Source organism: Meleagris gallopavo, chromosome 13 (assembly GCF_905368555.1).
Source record: "Meleagris gallopavo chromosome 13, MGAL_WU_HG_1.1, whole genome shotgun sequence".
Classification (NCBI taxonomy): Eukaryota; Metazoa; Chordata; class Aves; order Galliformes; family Phasianidae; genus Meleagris; species Meleagris gallopavo.
The window spans coordinates 15,107,634-15,121,227 of NC_139416.1; the positions used below are offsets into that span (position 1 = coordinate 15,107,634).

General features: G+C 37.7%; 1 protein-coding gene across 5 annotated transcripts in view; it reads left to right on the forward strand.

Annotated features, from left to right (window-relative positions):
* Window positions 1–13,594, forward strand: part of PLCG2 (phospholipase C gamma 2) — a 64,139-nt gene that overhangs the window by 28,385 nt on the left and 22,160 nt on the right. For all 5 annotated transcript variants that reach the window (XM_085234702.1, XM_010718083.4, XM_010718084.4 and 2 more), the window contains 12 exons: window positions 2,008–2,092; window positions 2,553–2,636; window positions 3,867–3,910; window positions 4,940–5,012; window positions 6,209–6,310; window positions 6,483–6,601; window positions 7,190–7,275; window positions 8,245–8,365; window positions 9,609–9,777; window positions 12,391–12,495; window positions 12,690–12,779; window positions 13,155–13,333. In XM_085234702.1, coding sequence (XP_085090828.1) covers window positions 2,008–2,092; window positions 2,553–2,636; window positions 3,867–3,910; window positions 4,940–5,012; window positions 6,209–6,310; window positions 6,483–6,601; window positions 7,190–7,275; window positions 8,245–8,365; window positions 9,609–9,777; window positions 12,391–12,495; window positions 12,690–12,779; window positions 13,155–13,333 — 1,257 coding nt within the window. The remainder of the gene's footprint in view (window positions 1–2,007; window positions 2,093–2,552; window positions 2,637–3,866; window positions 3,911–4,939; window positions 5,013–6,208; window positions 6,311–6,482; window positions 6,602–7,189; window positions 7,276–8,244; window positions 8,366–9,608; window positions 9,778–12,390; window positions 12,496–12,689; window positions 12,780–13,154; window positions 13,334–13,594) is intronic.

The window sequence follows — 13,594 nt, forward strand, 5'->3', positions numbered from 1 at the left end:
GTGTGAACAAGACTGTTATTGCAGGAAATAACACCCTTCTGCAGACAGCCCGTGGCGTTGTGCAGCTGGCTTCAATGTGAACTAAGACAGTTTGAGGAATGGTGTTTTCAAAACTGCCAAGAACAGTGAAGGGCCTTGACTGGATGCTGGCTTACACCTCCTGATGCATTTTGTAAAACTAGCTCACGATTGAGGTGTTTGGAGGGGGATCGTGAAGCAAAAACAAAACTTTAAGGTACAGAAGCTGTAGCTGACAGTATGCCTGCTGAAGAGGTTTCACTTGGTGCTAAAGGGTTGTTTCATCACTATAAGGCAGTTTGCTGAGGTTTGAGGGGGCTTGCAGGTGGAGAGGACAGTTCTTTGTTCTCCTGGTTGATGATTCATGCTTTTAGAGAATTTCAGGAAAGGAGTATGAGCTGGACTTCTTTTTGTTTAGTGCTGCAGTTTCTAAGGAGGTTGATTGTAAAGGTTAGGCTTCCAGGCAAGTCCTATTTACCGTGCTGAGTTTTTGCCAGTGGTGATGAAGCCTCAGCTCTTTGTTTTGGCTGGTGCTTGTTCAGCCAGAGTAAACTGCTTGTTCTTGGTGTTTGGGGTGCGAGCGGAGTGCTCGTTCTTGCTCCAACAAAGAGTTCTTTTCCAGAGATCTGGCGACAGGGAGGAAAGCCAGGAATTTCCTGACTTCTAATCTGGCTTTGGCATAGGTTTTGGCTAAGTTCTTTCTTGCTTTGCTGTTTTCTCTCTGTGCACAGTGGAGATGAGGATGTCTCCCAGGGCAGCTGCTTGCATGGACACAGTGGAATAGACGTGTTATTTTCATCTAGATGCTACTTGCTTTTGTTTCTTTCAGGTCACTCTGTTCTGATCCTGTGTTTGCCTAGAGTTAATGGCTTATGAATTGCAGTGGGGGTAGAGGCAGAGCACCTTAGCCTAGTTTTCTTGGGTACTATTGGTATTACACTGATGTTGGCTGTAGCAACCGTGGATGGGTTATCACCTCTTCCCTACTTCAATTTGCTGCTATGAATCTTTATTTCCTTCATCTTCCAGCCTAGGACTTGTCCTTGTGCCCTTCACACATCCCATTTTAATGCTGTGACCTCCTTGAGTCCTCATACCTGCCCAAAGTACGAAACTCTGTACTAAGACACGAAGCCTAATTTCTGTTCTTTCCTATCCAAAGACAAATGGAGTAGCAGCCACTGAAATGGAGCTGCACGGAATGGATTATCTGGTGTATCAACTTGGTGCTGCTGGGTGGATGAAGTCATGCTCGTTCCTTTTTGTCCACCGTCCTTACTTGCTTCTAATCAGGCTCTCACGACTCTTTGCTTATTCCAGCTATGATGCTGTTATGGAGCTGAGTGAGCTCACAGAGCCAGTGGAAGACTTGAATACTTGTTCTCCCTGCAGCTTTAGACTTGTTTCCTGGCCTAACAAGTTAAATCATAGTAACTGAAGGTTTGATGAGTGTCAGAGCTGGTCAGTGGAAGCAAAGAAGGAGTGGAGCACAACAAGAGGAGTTGGAGTGACTTCTTGTATCAGCAGGGTACAGTCAGACTGACTCACCTGTACTAACAGCACACTTAAAGTGTTTAGGCATCTAGGCCCTTTGGAAATCAACCCTCAGCCAAGAGTTATAATAGTGTTGCCCTAGCTCTCATTTACACCATGAGGATAACTACAAGTATTGTGATTTGCTTTGAGACAGCACTGTAGAAGGCCATAGAAATAGTAGCTGCAAGGCTGGAGTAAAGTCTGAGGTTGATGAGAGAATGGAAAGATGTGATTGAAATGCCTGTTTGTCCTCACTAACTAGAAAATGTCAAGCTTGTTCCCATATAGGTGTTATATTTACAGGAGTTTATAATCATAAAAGATATCCTACAAAAAATGTTTCGTTAGTAACATTTTTGTGTTGATATAAAAATATATTCGGTAGCTGGGTAGATACAACATAAGTGTTTTATTGTTTTGTTCTGTTTTTTTGCTATATTTTCTTTTTTTCAGTATCAGTCTTAGAGAGCTGAAAGCTATCCTTCCCCAAGTAAACTTCAAAGTGAGCAGCATGAAGTTCTTGAAGGATAAATTTGCGGTAATAACCTGTAAAGTTTAATCTGTTTTGTATTATCTGATAGATGTTGATATTTCTGTTCAGGTTACTCTATATATACACTTTTTTTTATTATTGTGTGCAAATAATTACATTATATTCACATTATTCATTAATTTCTAGTTTTGACTTTACCTGCATCTAAGTCTTTAAGAAAATACGGACGTAACTTTCACTCTCTTTGCAGACACTACTTCATTCCCAGTAAGGGTACAAAACCAAATATCAGGGTGCAAAACAAAAGGACAAAAAAGCAATTCCCCCTCCCCCCCCCAGTATTAAAAAGTGATAATCCCTAAATGTAAAAAAAATAAAAATGAAGTCAGATGGAATTCAATGTGTGTGATGGTGGCAGGTAAACTAGAAATAACTTGTTTGCTGTGCAAATGCTGTGCAAATTTCATGGAATTCTCAATTCATTACATGCAACTTTCTGTTGTAGGAAATAGGTGCTCACAAGGAAGAGCTTAGTTTTGAACAATTTCATTTGTTCTACAAAAAGATCATGTTTGAACAACAGAAATCGGTAAGTTTTTTAATAAGTAGTCTTAATAATGTTAAACTGATTGATCAGAATAAAGAGAGAATGCTATTCTTGTAGCAGCAGAAGGCAATATAGTACTGTGCTTGACGTATAGGCAATAATCACCATCAGCATTTGGCTGAATAAGATGAATAATGGCATTTCTAGGAATAACTTTTCTTGTGAGATTTTTATGATAAACAGAATGTCTCTATATTGAGTTTGGTAATCTCTTTGCTGATAGGTGCAATGATTTTTCATACTTCTATTACTTTTGTACCACATCATTCTGTAAATCTCTGGGATGTATCCTGAATATCAAATAATAGCTATTGTTCTCCTTTGCCTCATGCTCAGAAATTACAAGCAATGAGTGCAGAGCATGGCATGCTTCAGATAGTGCTTGGGCAATATGAATGCAGTGGAATAACTGCCTGACTGTAGTTTTCTTGTGTTAATTGCATAGTTTGATAAGGCTGGTGAATCCTGCATATGTTTAGGGCCTCTGAAAATTAGGAACTCTTTGCAACTGTGAAGACAACCGATATGAAATTACTTGCGCACAGATCTTTATTGATGATGTATGTATTGATGATTCAACTTCCATTTGTTAAAACAGAAACAGTGAGAATCAGTGCCATTTCCTTTTGGCAGTAGTGCTTTCTTGTGCTGCTTAAAAGTGATGCTGAAATTATTTTGAATTAATAATCTCTGTTTATTGCCAGAGTTTTGTTTTTGGTCATGAAAATCTAGTTAATTAGCCTGAGTAGAAAGCTGAAGAGTAAAACACAGAATAAAGAAATTACTTAACTTCTTAGACTCTGGTTATCATCCGTTGTGGATCATTTCAAAGAAACTCCTCAGTTTGCTCAACAACTGCTACGATTCAGTTGATAAGTTCCCCGTGATCTCTTACTAGGTTGCTCCAAGCTGGAAGCAATATAGATTTTACATTCAAATGAACAAATATGATGGAAGATATGCAATTCAATTTTATGTGGGATATAGAGCAATAAGAGCTCCCAAGAAAATTGACTGGCTGTGTGTCTGAGGTCCTTTATCAATAGCACATTTGCTGCTGCTTTCACACCAAAAAGCATGATATGCAATTGGAAGCATGATATCCACGTTGGATGGGATGGGATGGAAAATGTCATGTTCTCTTATTTTTTTTTATCTTACCTCCTTACCTCTTCTCTCTCCCCATCCTTTTTTTTTTTTTTTTTTTTTAAGATTCTCGATGAATTCAAAAAGGATTCCTCTGTGTTCATTCTTGGGTGAGATTCCTCATTTGTATTATTTCTCCAAGTACACACATGGCTGCAGTGCTGCTGGATGTTTTTTAATTAAATCACAGTTTTTTGTTCCTGTTCTGTAGTAAGTGAAAAGGAAAGATGCATCTTATTGTATTCAGAAAAGTGAATTTATCATGGGAGTACATTCTGAATACTGTTTGGTAAAAGTTTTCTCTCAGAGAGTGGTGACACACCGGAACAGGTTGTCCAGCGAGGTGTGAATGCCCCTTCCCTGGAGGCATTCAAGGCCAGGCTGGATGTGGCTCTGGGTAGCCTGATCTATTGGTTGGTGACCCTGCCTGTGGTGGGGGGGATGAAAATAGATGATCTTTGAGGTCCTTTTCAACCCAGGCCATTCTGTGATTCATTCCATGATACCTTCTGGCTAGAAAAATGGCATAGATTCAAACAAGCAAATTGACCTACCTTCAGATTTTATTAAAAAGAGACTGGAACTTGTGTAGGACAGTTTGCTGGAAAAACTTTAATCTGGAGAGCTGTGGTGTGCAGGCTTTGCCTGGACTCAAGCAGAATGCTGACACTTGCCTCCTTTTTCAAGAAGGTTTTGCCTTTCACAGTAGATCATCTGAATAATACATGGAAGGAGTTATTTATGGAAGTGGGACTCTGTGGTAATTCAAAAGAATGATCTCTCCATATGCCTCAAATAAACTTAATACCCTTGTGAAGTGAATGCTGTTCATATGCTACAAAACAATGAACAGAGATTCAATACTTTTCTCGGCGAATCACTATCAGAAATATATCAAGAATCGAGGAGGTTTAAAGGCTCAAAATGCAGTGATAATACAACATTACAAACCTAATCTAAATTCCACTGCGGTTATAAGAAGTTTCTTAGTGCTAGCTGCACATTTATACTGCAAATGCAAAATACAAATCCCGGTCATCTTCTGCTGTAACATCTGATGACACTTTTTCTGTTGTTTCTTTAGCTTCACGTTGTCTTTCTTACTCCCTTTATTTATTTATTTATTTATTTATTTTAAGAAATACTGACCGTCCAGATGCTTCAGCAGTTCATCTCCATGACTTTCAGAGGTTTCTCCTACATGAGCAGCAGGTGGGAAAGTTGTAGAAGTTGTGAGTTACTTTTTCTTGAGGTTGTCTCTCAGAATTACGTATGGCTTTAAAAACAACAACAAAACAACCCACAGAAAAGTTATGTCATAGTATTACATCTGACATAAATCAAATTCTAGGTTTTGGACAGATTTCTCCTTATTCATTGCTACTGAATTTCACAAGAACTATTGTTTATCCATGTAAAGACTCTAAAGGTGCATTAGAGGAAAATAAGATAAATGAGGGCAGTGGTTTTAGCAGGTCTTCATTTAGTCATGTAGATAAACAGAAAAGTTTGGAAATAAACGCTGCATGGTAGCCTGACCTAGTTACAGCTGTCACCATGGATTCATCTGAGGTATTACCTTGTCCATGGCCCCATTTTGTCAGCTCTTAAATAAAAAGCTGAGCTGACTGCCTACATTCAAGTTAATTTTCTTTTGAATGAGGCTAGTCTGGTGTTCAATTCCAGCAAGCAGATAACGATGGAGGCAGGGATTAGATCTGTCTTCATAGTCTTCTGTATCTTATTTAGCACAGACACTGTGGAAGAAAAATCGTAATTCAATAAATAGGCCGATCTTTAAGGCTAGACATTCATAAAAGGATATGATAGAGTGAGTCTTGGGAATTGGAGCTGATGGTCCCTGAGGTCCCTTCCAACCCAAGCCATTCAATGATCTGAGACTACTGCTGGAATCAGTCTGTGTTCCGGTTCTCTATCGTTAGGCCTTTTACATAGCGTGGTATTTTCTAGGCACTGCTAAATTCCAGGTTTGCAAATATGGTTGAAAATTCAGAGGTGCACTTCCTGTGTAAAGTTGCTACTTTCTTTTTCTCTTATTTCACTGTGTTAAAAGGGCATTCAGATTGCACTTAGAAGTGAAAAGAGGTTGTTAAGGCATATACTCACAGGAGGGTACGTTTTCCTGTGTGTGTGTATGTGTGTATATGTAGTGTGTAAGTCATGGGCCTTCAATATACATAAATGTACTTGACTGGAAAACTTGTTTCCCTCCTGAGCATCAAAGAGGAAACTACTTAGATATGTGCCAATACAGAATGTATTGGCGGTAAGATAGCTAAGAGAGTGGTTAATTATGTCTATCTGTAGGCCTCTCTGTTATTTATTGGATTTTATATAGCGTATCACCACATATAAAGCTATTTCTACTTTATTGTTATAATTTGAAGGAGTCTTGGGCACAAGATCTGAGTAAAGTCCGAGAACGAATGACTGAGTTTGTAGATGACACTATGAGAGAAACTGCTGAACCCTTCCTCTTTGTTGATGAGGTAAGATGATGATACTTTCTAATAGTTCTTACGAACGTTTTGCTTTCAGTGCTAGCTCTTGATTTCTTAATGGGTTGACAGAACCTTTAGGATGCTTCTGCTACATTGTTGGATTTCTTTTAGTCTTGTATTGTCAAAACGTTTGAATTCTGTCTGTCTCCTTGTATTTTAGTTCCTCACTTACCTTTTTGCAAAAGAAAACAGTATTTGGGATGAGAAATATGATACAATAGATGTGCAGGACATGAATAATCCTTTGTCCCATTACTGGATTTCTTCCTCTCATAACACGTAAGTTACCAGAAGTCCCACTGTCTATCCCCATTCAAGTACTCTTGGCACATGTTAGGAGGAAGTAAAACTTTTAAATTATGATATCCAGAAATGCACTGTCTGGTTGTGTGAGATCTTCCTAAAGTGTGGTGTAAGTGTGGCAAAGACAGCTTCTGGGATTCCTTTCTTCTCTTCTTTTACTGTCTTGTGTAGGCTTTGAGATATAATTGAGCTCTTCTGCAAAAATCCTGAATCCCGATACAAAATAAGCCTTGAGCTCAAACTGTTCCAGAAGTGAAAGATATTGAGGGAGCATCAATTTTTCCAAGCACTGACAGCATTTTTGAGGTCATGTTAACATTATTTGTACCTGAACTTAAAAATGCTGTAATGACCCACTTGTCCTGTGGAAAAATTCTGTACTACTACTGTGACTTGAAGGGCTTCTGGTTCAGTAGAATCTGGCTATTCTGTAGTAAGTTTTTGAAAAAGAAGTCAGTAAAATACTGCCTTCATAATGGAGGAAAACATTTTGCCTAGTGAGTGAGTGGGAACTGATTGAAATTAATTGCCTGTGTTCTCTTGCAATTTTCCCTTATTCCTTAGATATCTGACAGGAGACCAGCTTCGAAGTGAATCCTCCACGGAAGCTTATGTCAGGTGTCTTAGAATGGGATGCCGATGTATTGAGTGTAAGTAATGAGTTCATGGAGTGGTTTATAACACGTTCTCCTTATAGGCACTGTTCTTTTGTTAGTAAAAAAGAACTGAAAGAAAGAACTAGGTTTTTTTTTTTTTTAAATTTTAATTGAAGTTAGTCACATTCAAACACCCATTCCCTAAGTCATTTTTGTCATGTCTCACTATTACGCTGTTTACTTGCTTGGTTCTTCTTCCCTTGAAATTCCAAGACAGTCTGTCTAAATCTCATCTTACTGTACACAAGCTATTCAATCTTGGTCTGCAGTATAAAAGCATAAGATTTAAATTTGGATTACTTGTTCAGTGTAGATGGATAAAAAGTTTATTTGCCTTCCTCATAATACAGACAACCCTAAATCTCAAGATTTTCATAATTTTGTAGTACTTGTCAGCCTGTTTAATTTGCTTGCAAAGCAGTTGATATCTTGGTATTGTTCTCCACTACCTCATTGTCCTTCTTCTACCCCTGTATTTGTTTATCTTTTTGAAAAGTTTGACTAGAATTTCATGTTATTTCACCAGTTTCTTGACATGCTAGTTTCTTGGTCAACATTTGTAATAATTAACAAGAGGCCCCCTTCAATTTGAGAAATACAAAACCATGTCAAATTAGAGCTTTTGGGTTAAAGACACCAAAACAAATACGCTCCTAGCTTGTTGGGATGTATTTCTCCATGGAAAGTTCATGTAATGTAGTAGACGGACAGGTAGCTGCCTGAGTTCCCCTTTTTCAGATTCCCAGGTAAGAATCCTTTGTGAAAAAATTATATTTTGTTTTGTTGGTAGTGCTCTTTGTGAACTTAATTGCCTCTCTGAGAAAGATTAATTCATCAAATAGAAAATTTTATTAGAACTCAGTGTATGACTTAGTGTGTGAAACTGAAGGACTGGATGTGCATTATCATTATATTCTTTCTACTGCTTGATGTCTTCATTTTTCCTCCGCTTGTCTTTCCTAGTGGACTGTTGGGATGGTCCAGATGGGAAGCCCATCATTTACCATGGATGGACACGGACAACAAAGATCAAATTTGATGATGTAGTACAGGCAATCAAAGATCATGCTTTTGTTGCATCTGAGTAAGCTTTGATTTATTTTCCTTAATCTTGTTTTTGAATGCTTAGACTTTCCTGAACTTTTTCCACCTGTGATTTAAAGAAAAAAGAAATAAGGGAAGAGTGAAGTCGTAGTTTTCCTCATTAGTGCCAAATACAGATTTTTTTTATTGATTCAGTTTTGAGAAAAGTGAATACCTTGAAGGAGTCCCAGTCTCTTTGCTTAGGTCTTCTTTTACTGAATTGAAATACAAAACTTCAAATCCTGAATAGTATGTCAATTTAACAAAATTAACAAAAAACAAGAAAATGAGGAGTGACAAGCTACTTATCTATTGGGTTGCTTGTAGGGAAGATCATAGAATTCATTGATTCATAATTCATAATTCCTGAACTGGCAATGTGAGTTTAAATTTGCACCTCTGCTGTGCCCTTCTTTTAAATGTTGTGCTAAGATGTCCTTAACAAGAAAATTGAGAATGAGTGAGGGCTATCAGTCTTCTGATTTTTCTCTTTATCAACTGGACATAGAGGACAAGGATTAATTTCTTAAACACGGCAGGCATACTTGTGTTAATGAAAACCATAGTGCAAGTTGGTTTCATCAAACTGGTAGTATGGTGTGATGCTTTCCCTACATTCATTAAGGGATAGGCTTCTCAGGAGGAATATCAAAGTACTTTCTGAATGTGCAGGGACAGAATTATAAAAGCCAAAGCTCATCTGGAGATTAAAGCACTGAGAAACGTGAAGGACAAGAAAAATTTGTGCAAGTAGAACTGCAACAAAGGGAAGATTAAGAAAACTGAGCCTTCTGCTGAATTGGACAGGAGACTTACAGAGGAGATTAAAGTACTCTGTCGTCTTTGCCTTAGTTTTCAATATTAGAGTCAGAGCACATGATATCCAAGGGTAGGCTCACAGAATTAAGTTTGTTTAATTTGTAGAAGAGATTAATGAGATAGACTGGTTGCTGTCTTCTGACACGTAAGAAATATTTGTCCTTGCAGCTATTCAAAACTTGGTTGGACAAAGCTTTGAGCAGCCTGATCTAACTTAGGAGTTGGGCTTTCCTAAAGAAGGGGTTTGGAGTAGGTGGTTTCCAGAGGTCCCTTCTGACCTTATCTGTTGTGTGTATAACTTCTCCTTTTGTCATCTTGTTTGCTTTAAAGATTTTCTTTATTTGAGAGTTGAGATAGGGTGGTGTTTTCCTTGCCTTCTCAGTTGGAGCAAGAGGAATGACTTCATTCGTCTGTTTTCTTCAAAGATACCCAGTCATTCTGTCAATTGAAGAGCACTGTAGTGTGGAACAGCAACGACACATGGCCAAAGTGTTCAAGGAGGTATTTGGGGATCAGCTTTTAATGAAACCTGTTGAAGCTAGTGCAGATCAGCTACCGTCACCAACTCAACTGAAAGAAAAAATCATCATCAAGGTAAGTTTGTATTGTGTGCTAGTATATAAAGTGGGAAGACAAGCTGGAGCCAGAGTACTACTTTTGAGTTCACAGCTTAACCATTGGTTTCTATTGAAGAGACAAGAAACCCCATTCCAATTTGCTGTATTGGATGGAGTTCTGTAAAAATGCGTGCTGAAGTACTTGCTGTTAGTTTTCTTTACAACTATTGATAATTTACGTGCAAGATGGAATGTCAGCTGTTTTCTAAAGGCCTTCCCTCTTCTGAAATGTCATTGTTAAATTTTAGCAAGACTTTATTGCTGCAGCGGCTCGTCACAGACTTCTTAAACAATTAGTGATGGGCTTAAAAATATTGAAAGTATGTTCTTGGATAGAAAGTAGGCTTAAGGTCAGCTGTTTTTTCAAAGAATGCCTGACCTTCATGTGAAACCCAAAGCACTTGCAGGCTGCTGATATAAGCTGTCAGGATCGCTTGCTTTGCAAACTGCAAAAATTGATTGGTGTTTACTAACTCAGTTTTTACACATACAATTTTGTGAGCCGCTTCTGAAAGTTTGCAGTGTTTCTCTTGGAAGACATTCACTGTGAGGGTGTGTTACCTGCTAGGCAATACTGATGTTTTACTTGGTAGTCTAGTGCAACAACATGAGGCATATAATTGAAAGAAGTTGTCTTGGATTGAAACTGCAATAGAACTTTTTTGAAAGGCAAAATTAGGTGGATAATCTGAGGCTGCTCTTGATCTTTTCAGTGAAATAAAAATTGCTTTTTGCCCATGTTTTTGTTTTCCAGCTCTTGTCACAGTACTACATCACGTGTATTGAACTGCAGAACAGAAGAAACAAGGGTAGATGGGTATAAGCACAGTTCTTTAAAGTAGGACTGGAAATGATAGCACCCCACTGTGAGGTGCAGAAGAGCAGGAAGTAGAAAATCTAAATTTATGTTTAGTTTTTTCTTTTTTTTTCTTTCTTTAAACTGTCTTATTACCATGAAAGCATAGAAGGGGAATTGTATAGGCACATGAATAAATAACATGACAGATCTGATTTAAAGGGAATTTCAAACTTTGCATGAGAACATCCATATCATTCTTTCCCCTCTAAAACAGCATTAAAGAGTTTTTATAAACAGATCAGCACCTGTCAGTAAGCTAGTTGTGTTATTTGGCTTTTGCATGGCAAATGTTGTCAGTAAACAGAGTCAATTCCTGCTCTGAGGGCCTGTGGGATTTTTCAGATAAGCCTGTCAAATTGAAGTCTTCCTATAGTGGAGTTTGCAGAACTGAATGTATTTAAGAACTACTACCTATGAGAGGATTAATCTTGTCATTAACTGCAGTTTAAGTATTTGATATTATCTTTAGCCCCTTGAGCCTCTGTTTTTCATGAGCTCTTTAAAGGTAGATATTGCTGAGCCTCACCCTTCAACATAGCTTGCATTGTGTTGTTTCAGCATGTAGTTAAATGAGAGTGTACTGAAAGCACACTGATCACTTACAGCTATTTCTAATGTACTTTTAAAGAAATTATGTTCTTACAAGAAGGAAATTACAGAAGTTGCAACAAGTATTGTTCTCTAATTTTATTTTATTTTTTTGCTCTTCATGCTGTGGTCAGCCTTTTCCTTCTTTTACAGTCTTCTTTCAGAATAGTCCAGCTATTGCAATTTCATCTCTTCAACCTTTTCTCCAAGGATTTGCTCTGTGGGCTGTATTTTATTGCTTTCTTCTCTTTCCTGTCATGCCCTGTCATAAGCTTTTCATTGCTGCATTGGGATTGTCTAAAGCATCATGTCATCATTTTTCATTGAAACTGAGGACTTTTTTCAGTGTGTATATAGCAGGAGTTAGATGTGAAATACTTCTCAAGGGAACTGGCTTGTGCTTTTCTGTCAGCCAAATTGTGTGCTGCATGAAAACCCCATGAACTTTAGTAGCTATGAATTGAGAGCTGTCTTTCCCCACCCCCTACAAGCACTGGTGCTGTTCCTGACCTTGCAGTAACTTGCCCTTCTTGCTCATCCATCTAGTATCCTTCATACTGCTTGAATAAGTTACTTGAATAAGTAATACTGCTTGGGCTAAATTGTGTAGCACTACTCAGGTCTTTGCTGGGTTTACTTCTTTCTGCACTGGCGTACTAGTGTGCTCCATAGACTAGGATTTAGGTGGCAAGGAGAAAAAGGTAGAACATAACCCCTTTCCATAAAATATTTCGCTTCTGATAACTTTTGTTCTAGGACAGTGTACTTCATTTTATTTTTTTTTTGTTTGTTTTGCTTTTGTTCCTTATTTCCTGATCTATGCAGAATCTGTCTTATCTTGTCCTTATTTCTTGCTATGCAAGTGTCCACTAAGGAATTGTAAGCTTATCAAACTGTTTCTTCATTGCTTGAATGATACCTGTACTATTTTTTAAATCCTTGCTTTGACATTTAAATCTTAAAGATAAATTCCACTACTATTAAGTAAAGCTTTGTGGAACAGCTGCTGTTCTGATAATACTAGAAGAAAGCTGAGCAAAGGAAGGAGATAATTCCAGTAATACTGAGTATGTGAGATTTTACCTTTACATGTAATTCTGCATGACTGCATTTATACACTATTTTTTTTCCTTTTCTTTTTAGCACAAAAAACTGGGACCAAAGGGAGACATTGATGTCAACCTGGAAGACAAGAAAGAAGAAAAAAAGCAACAAGGAGAACTTTACATGTGGGATGCAATAGAACAGGTACAGCTTGTATGATGTTTGCTATGGTTTGCTACTACGCTGTGTAATACTGGAGGAAGCGTACGTGAGTTTTCTCGGTATTTGTATCCTCACTTCATGATATGATTGAGGGGAAGTTTGTTTAGTGCTGGAAATTGTCATTTAGGGTCTGACTGTTATTTTATTAATAAGTTTTAATCTCTCTCAACTTTTAGCAATGGACTCGGCACTACTGTGCTATTGCTGATGGAAAGCTTTCATTCAGTGATGTCATAGAACAGAATGCAGAAGAGGACTCATCAAAGGTGATGGCTATTTTTATTTACTTGTGTTCTTTTTAATCTCTCATTTAATTGTTTACAGATATGTATTTTTTATGTTGACATTATTGAAATTAGAGAGAATCTGTATCTGACAGTATGTGTGTCTACAAATAAGTTTTTAAAAAGGGATCTTTGCCAAGGTACTCCAGTTATCTCTGTTTTTAATAAAAAATATATCTATTTTTTCCCTTGGCTAATTGAGGACATACAAATGATGAGTACAAAGACAAAGAAAAGTGATTTTGATAGTTAAATTTTAATGCTGATGTATCTACTGACAGTCCAAGTTCTTATATGCCTTTGGCTAAGTATTATTAATTAGAAATGGACAATAAAAATTCTTATTTTATGGTCTAGGAGGTTAAACATACTGAACTGCACTTAAAAGAGAAATGGTTCCATGGAAAAATGAAAGAGGGGAGAACAACTGCTGAGAAGCTGCTCCAAGAATATTGTGCTGAAATGGGTGGCAAGGATGGGACATTCCTAGTTAGGGAGAGCGAGGCTTTCCCTAATGATTGCACCTTGTCATTCTGGTATGGTGATTGTCATAAAAACTTTGTATGAATTTTGTTTATCATACTGCATTGCATAAAGATATGTGCCTTGTAAATATGTGTTTGTATCTGAGAGGAAGCAAGAAAATAAGTAGTTTTTATTTATCAGAATGGTACTGATTGGATTTGAGAGACTATTTTCTGCATTGAACTTCGATGCACGAATAGCGCCTTATGGCAGAGCAGGCTGTACTTGAAGGGTTGCAGTTATCAAGAGGGGACTGACTGGTCTGATATATT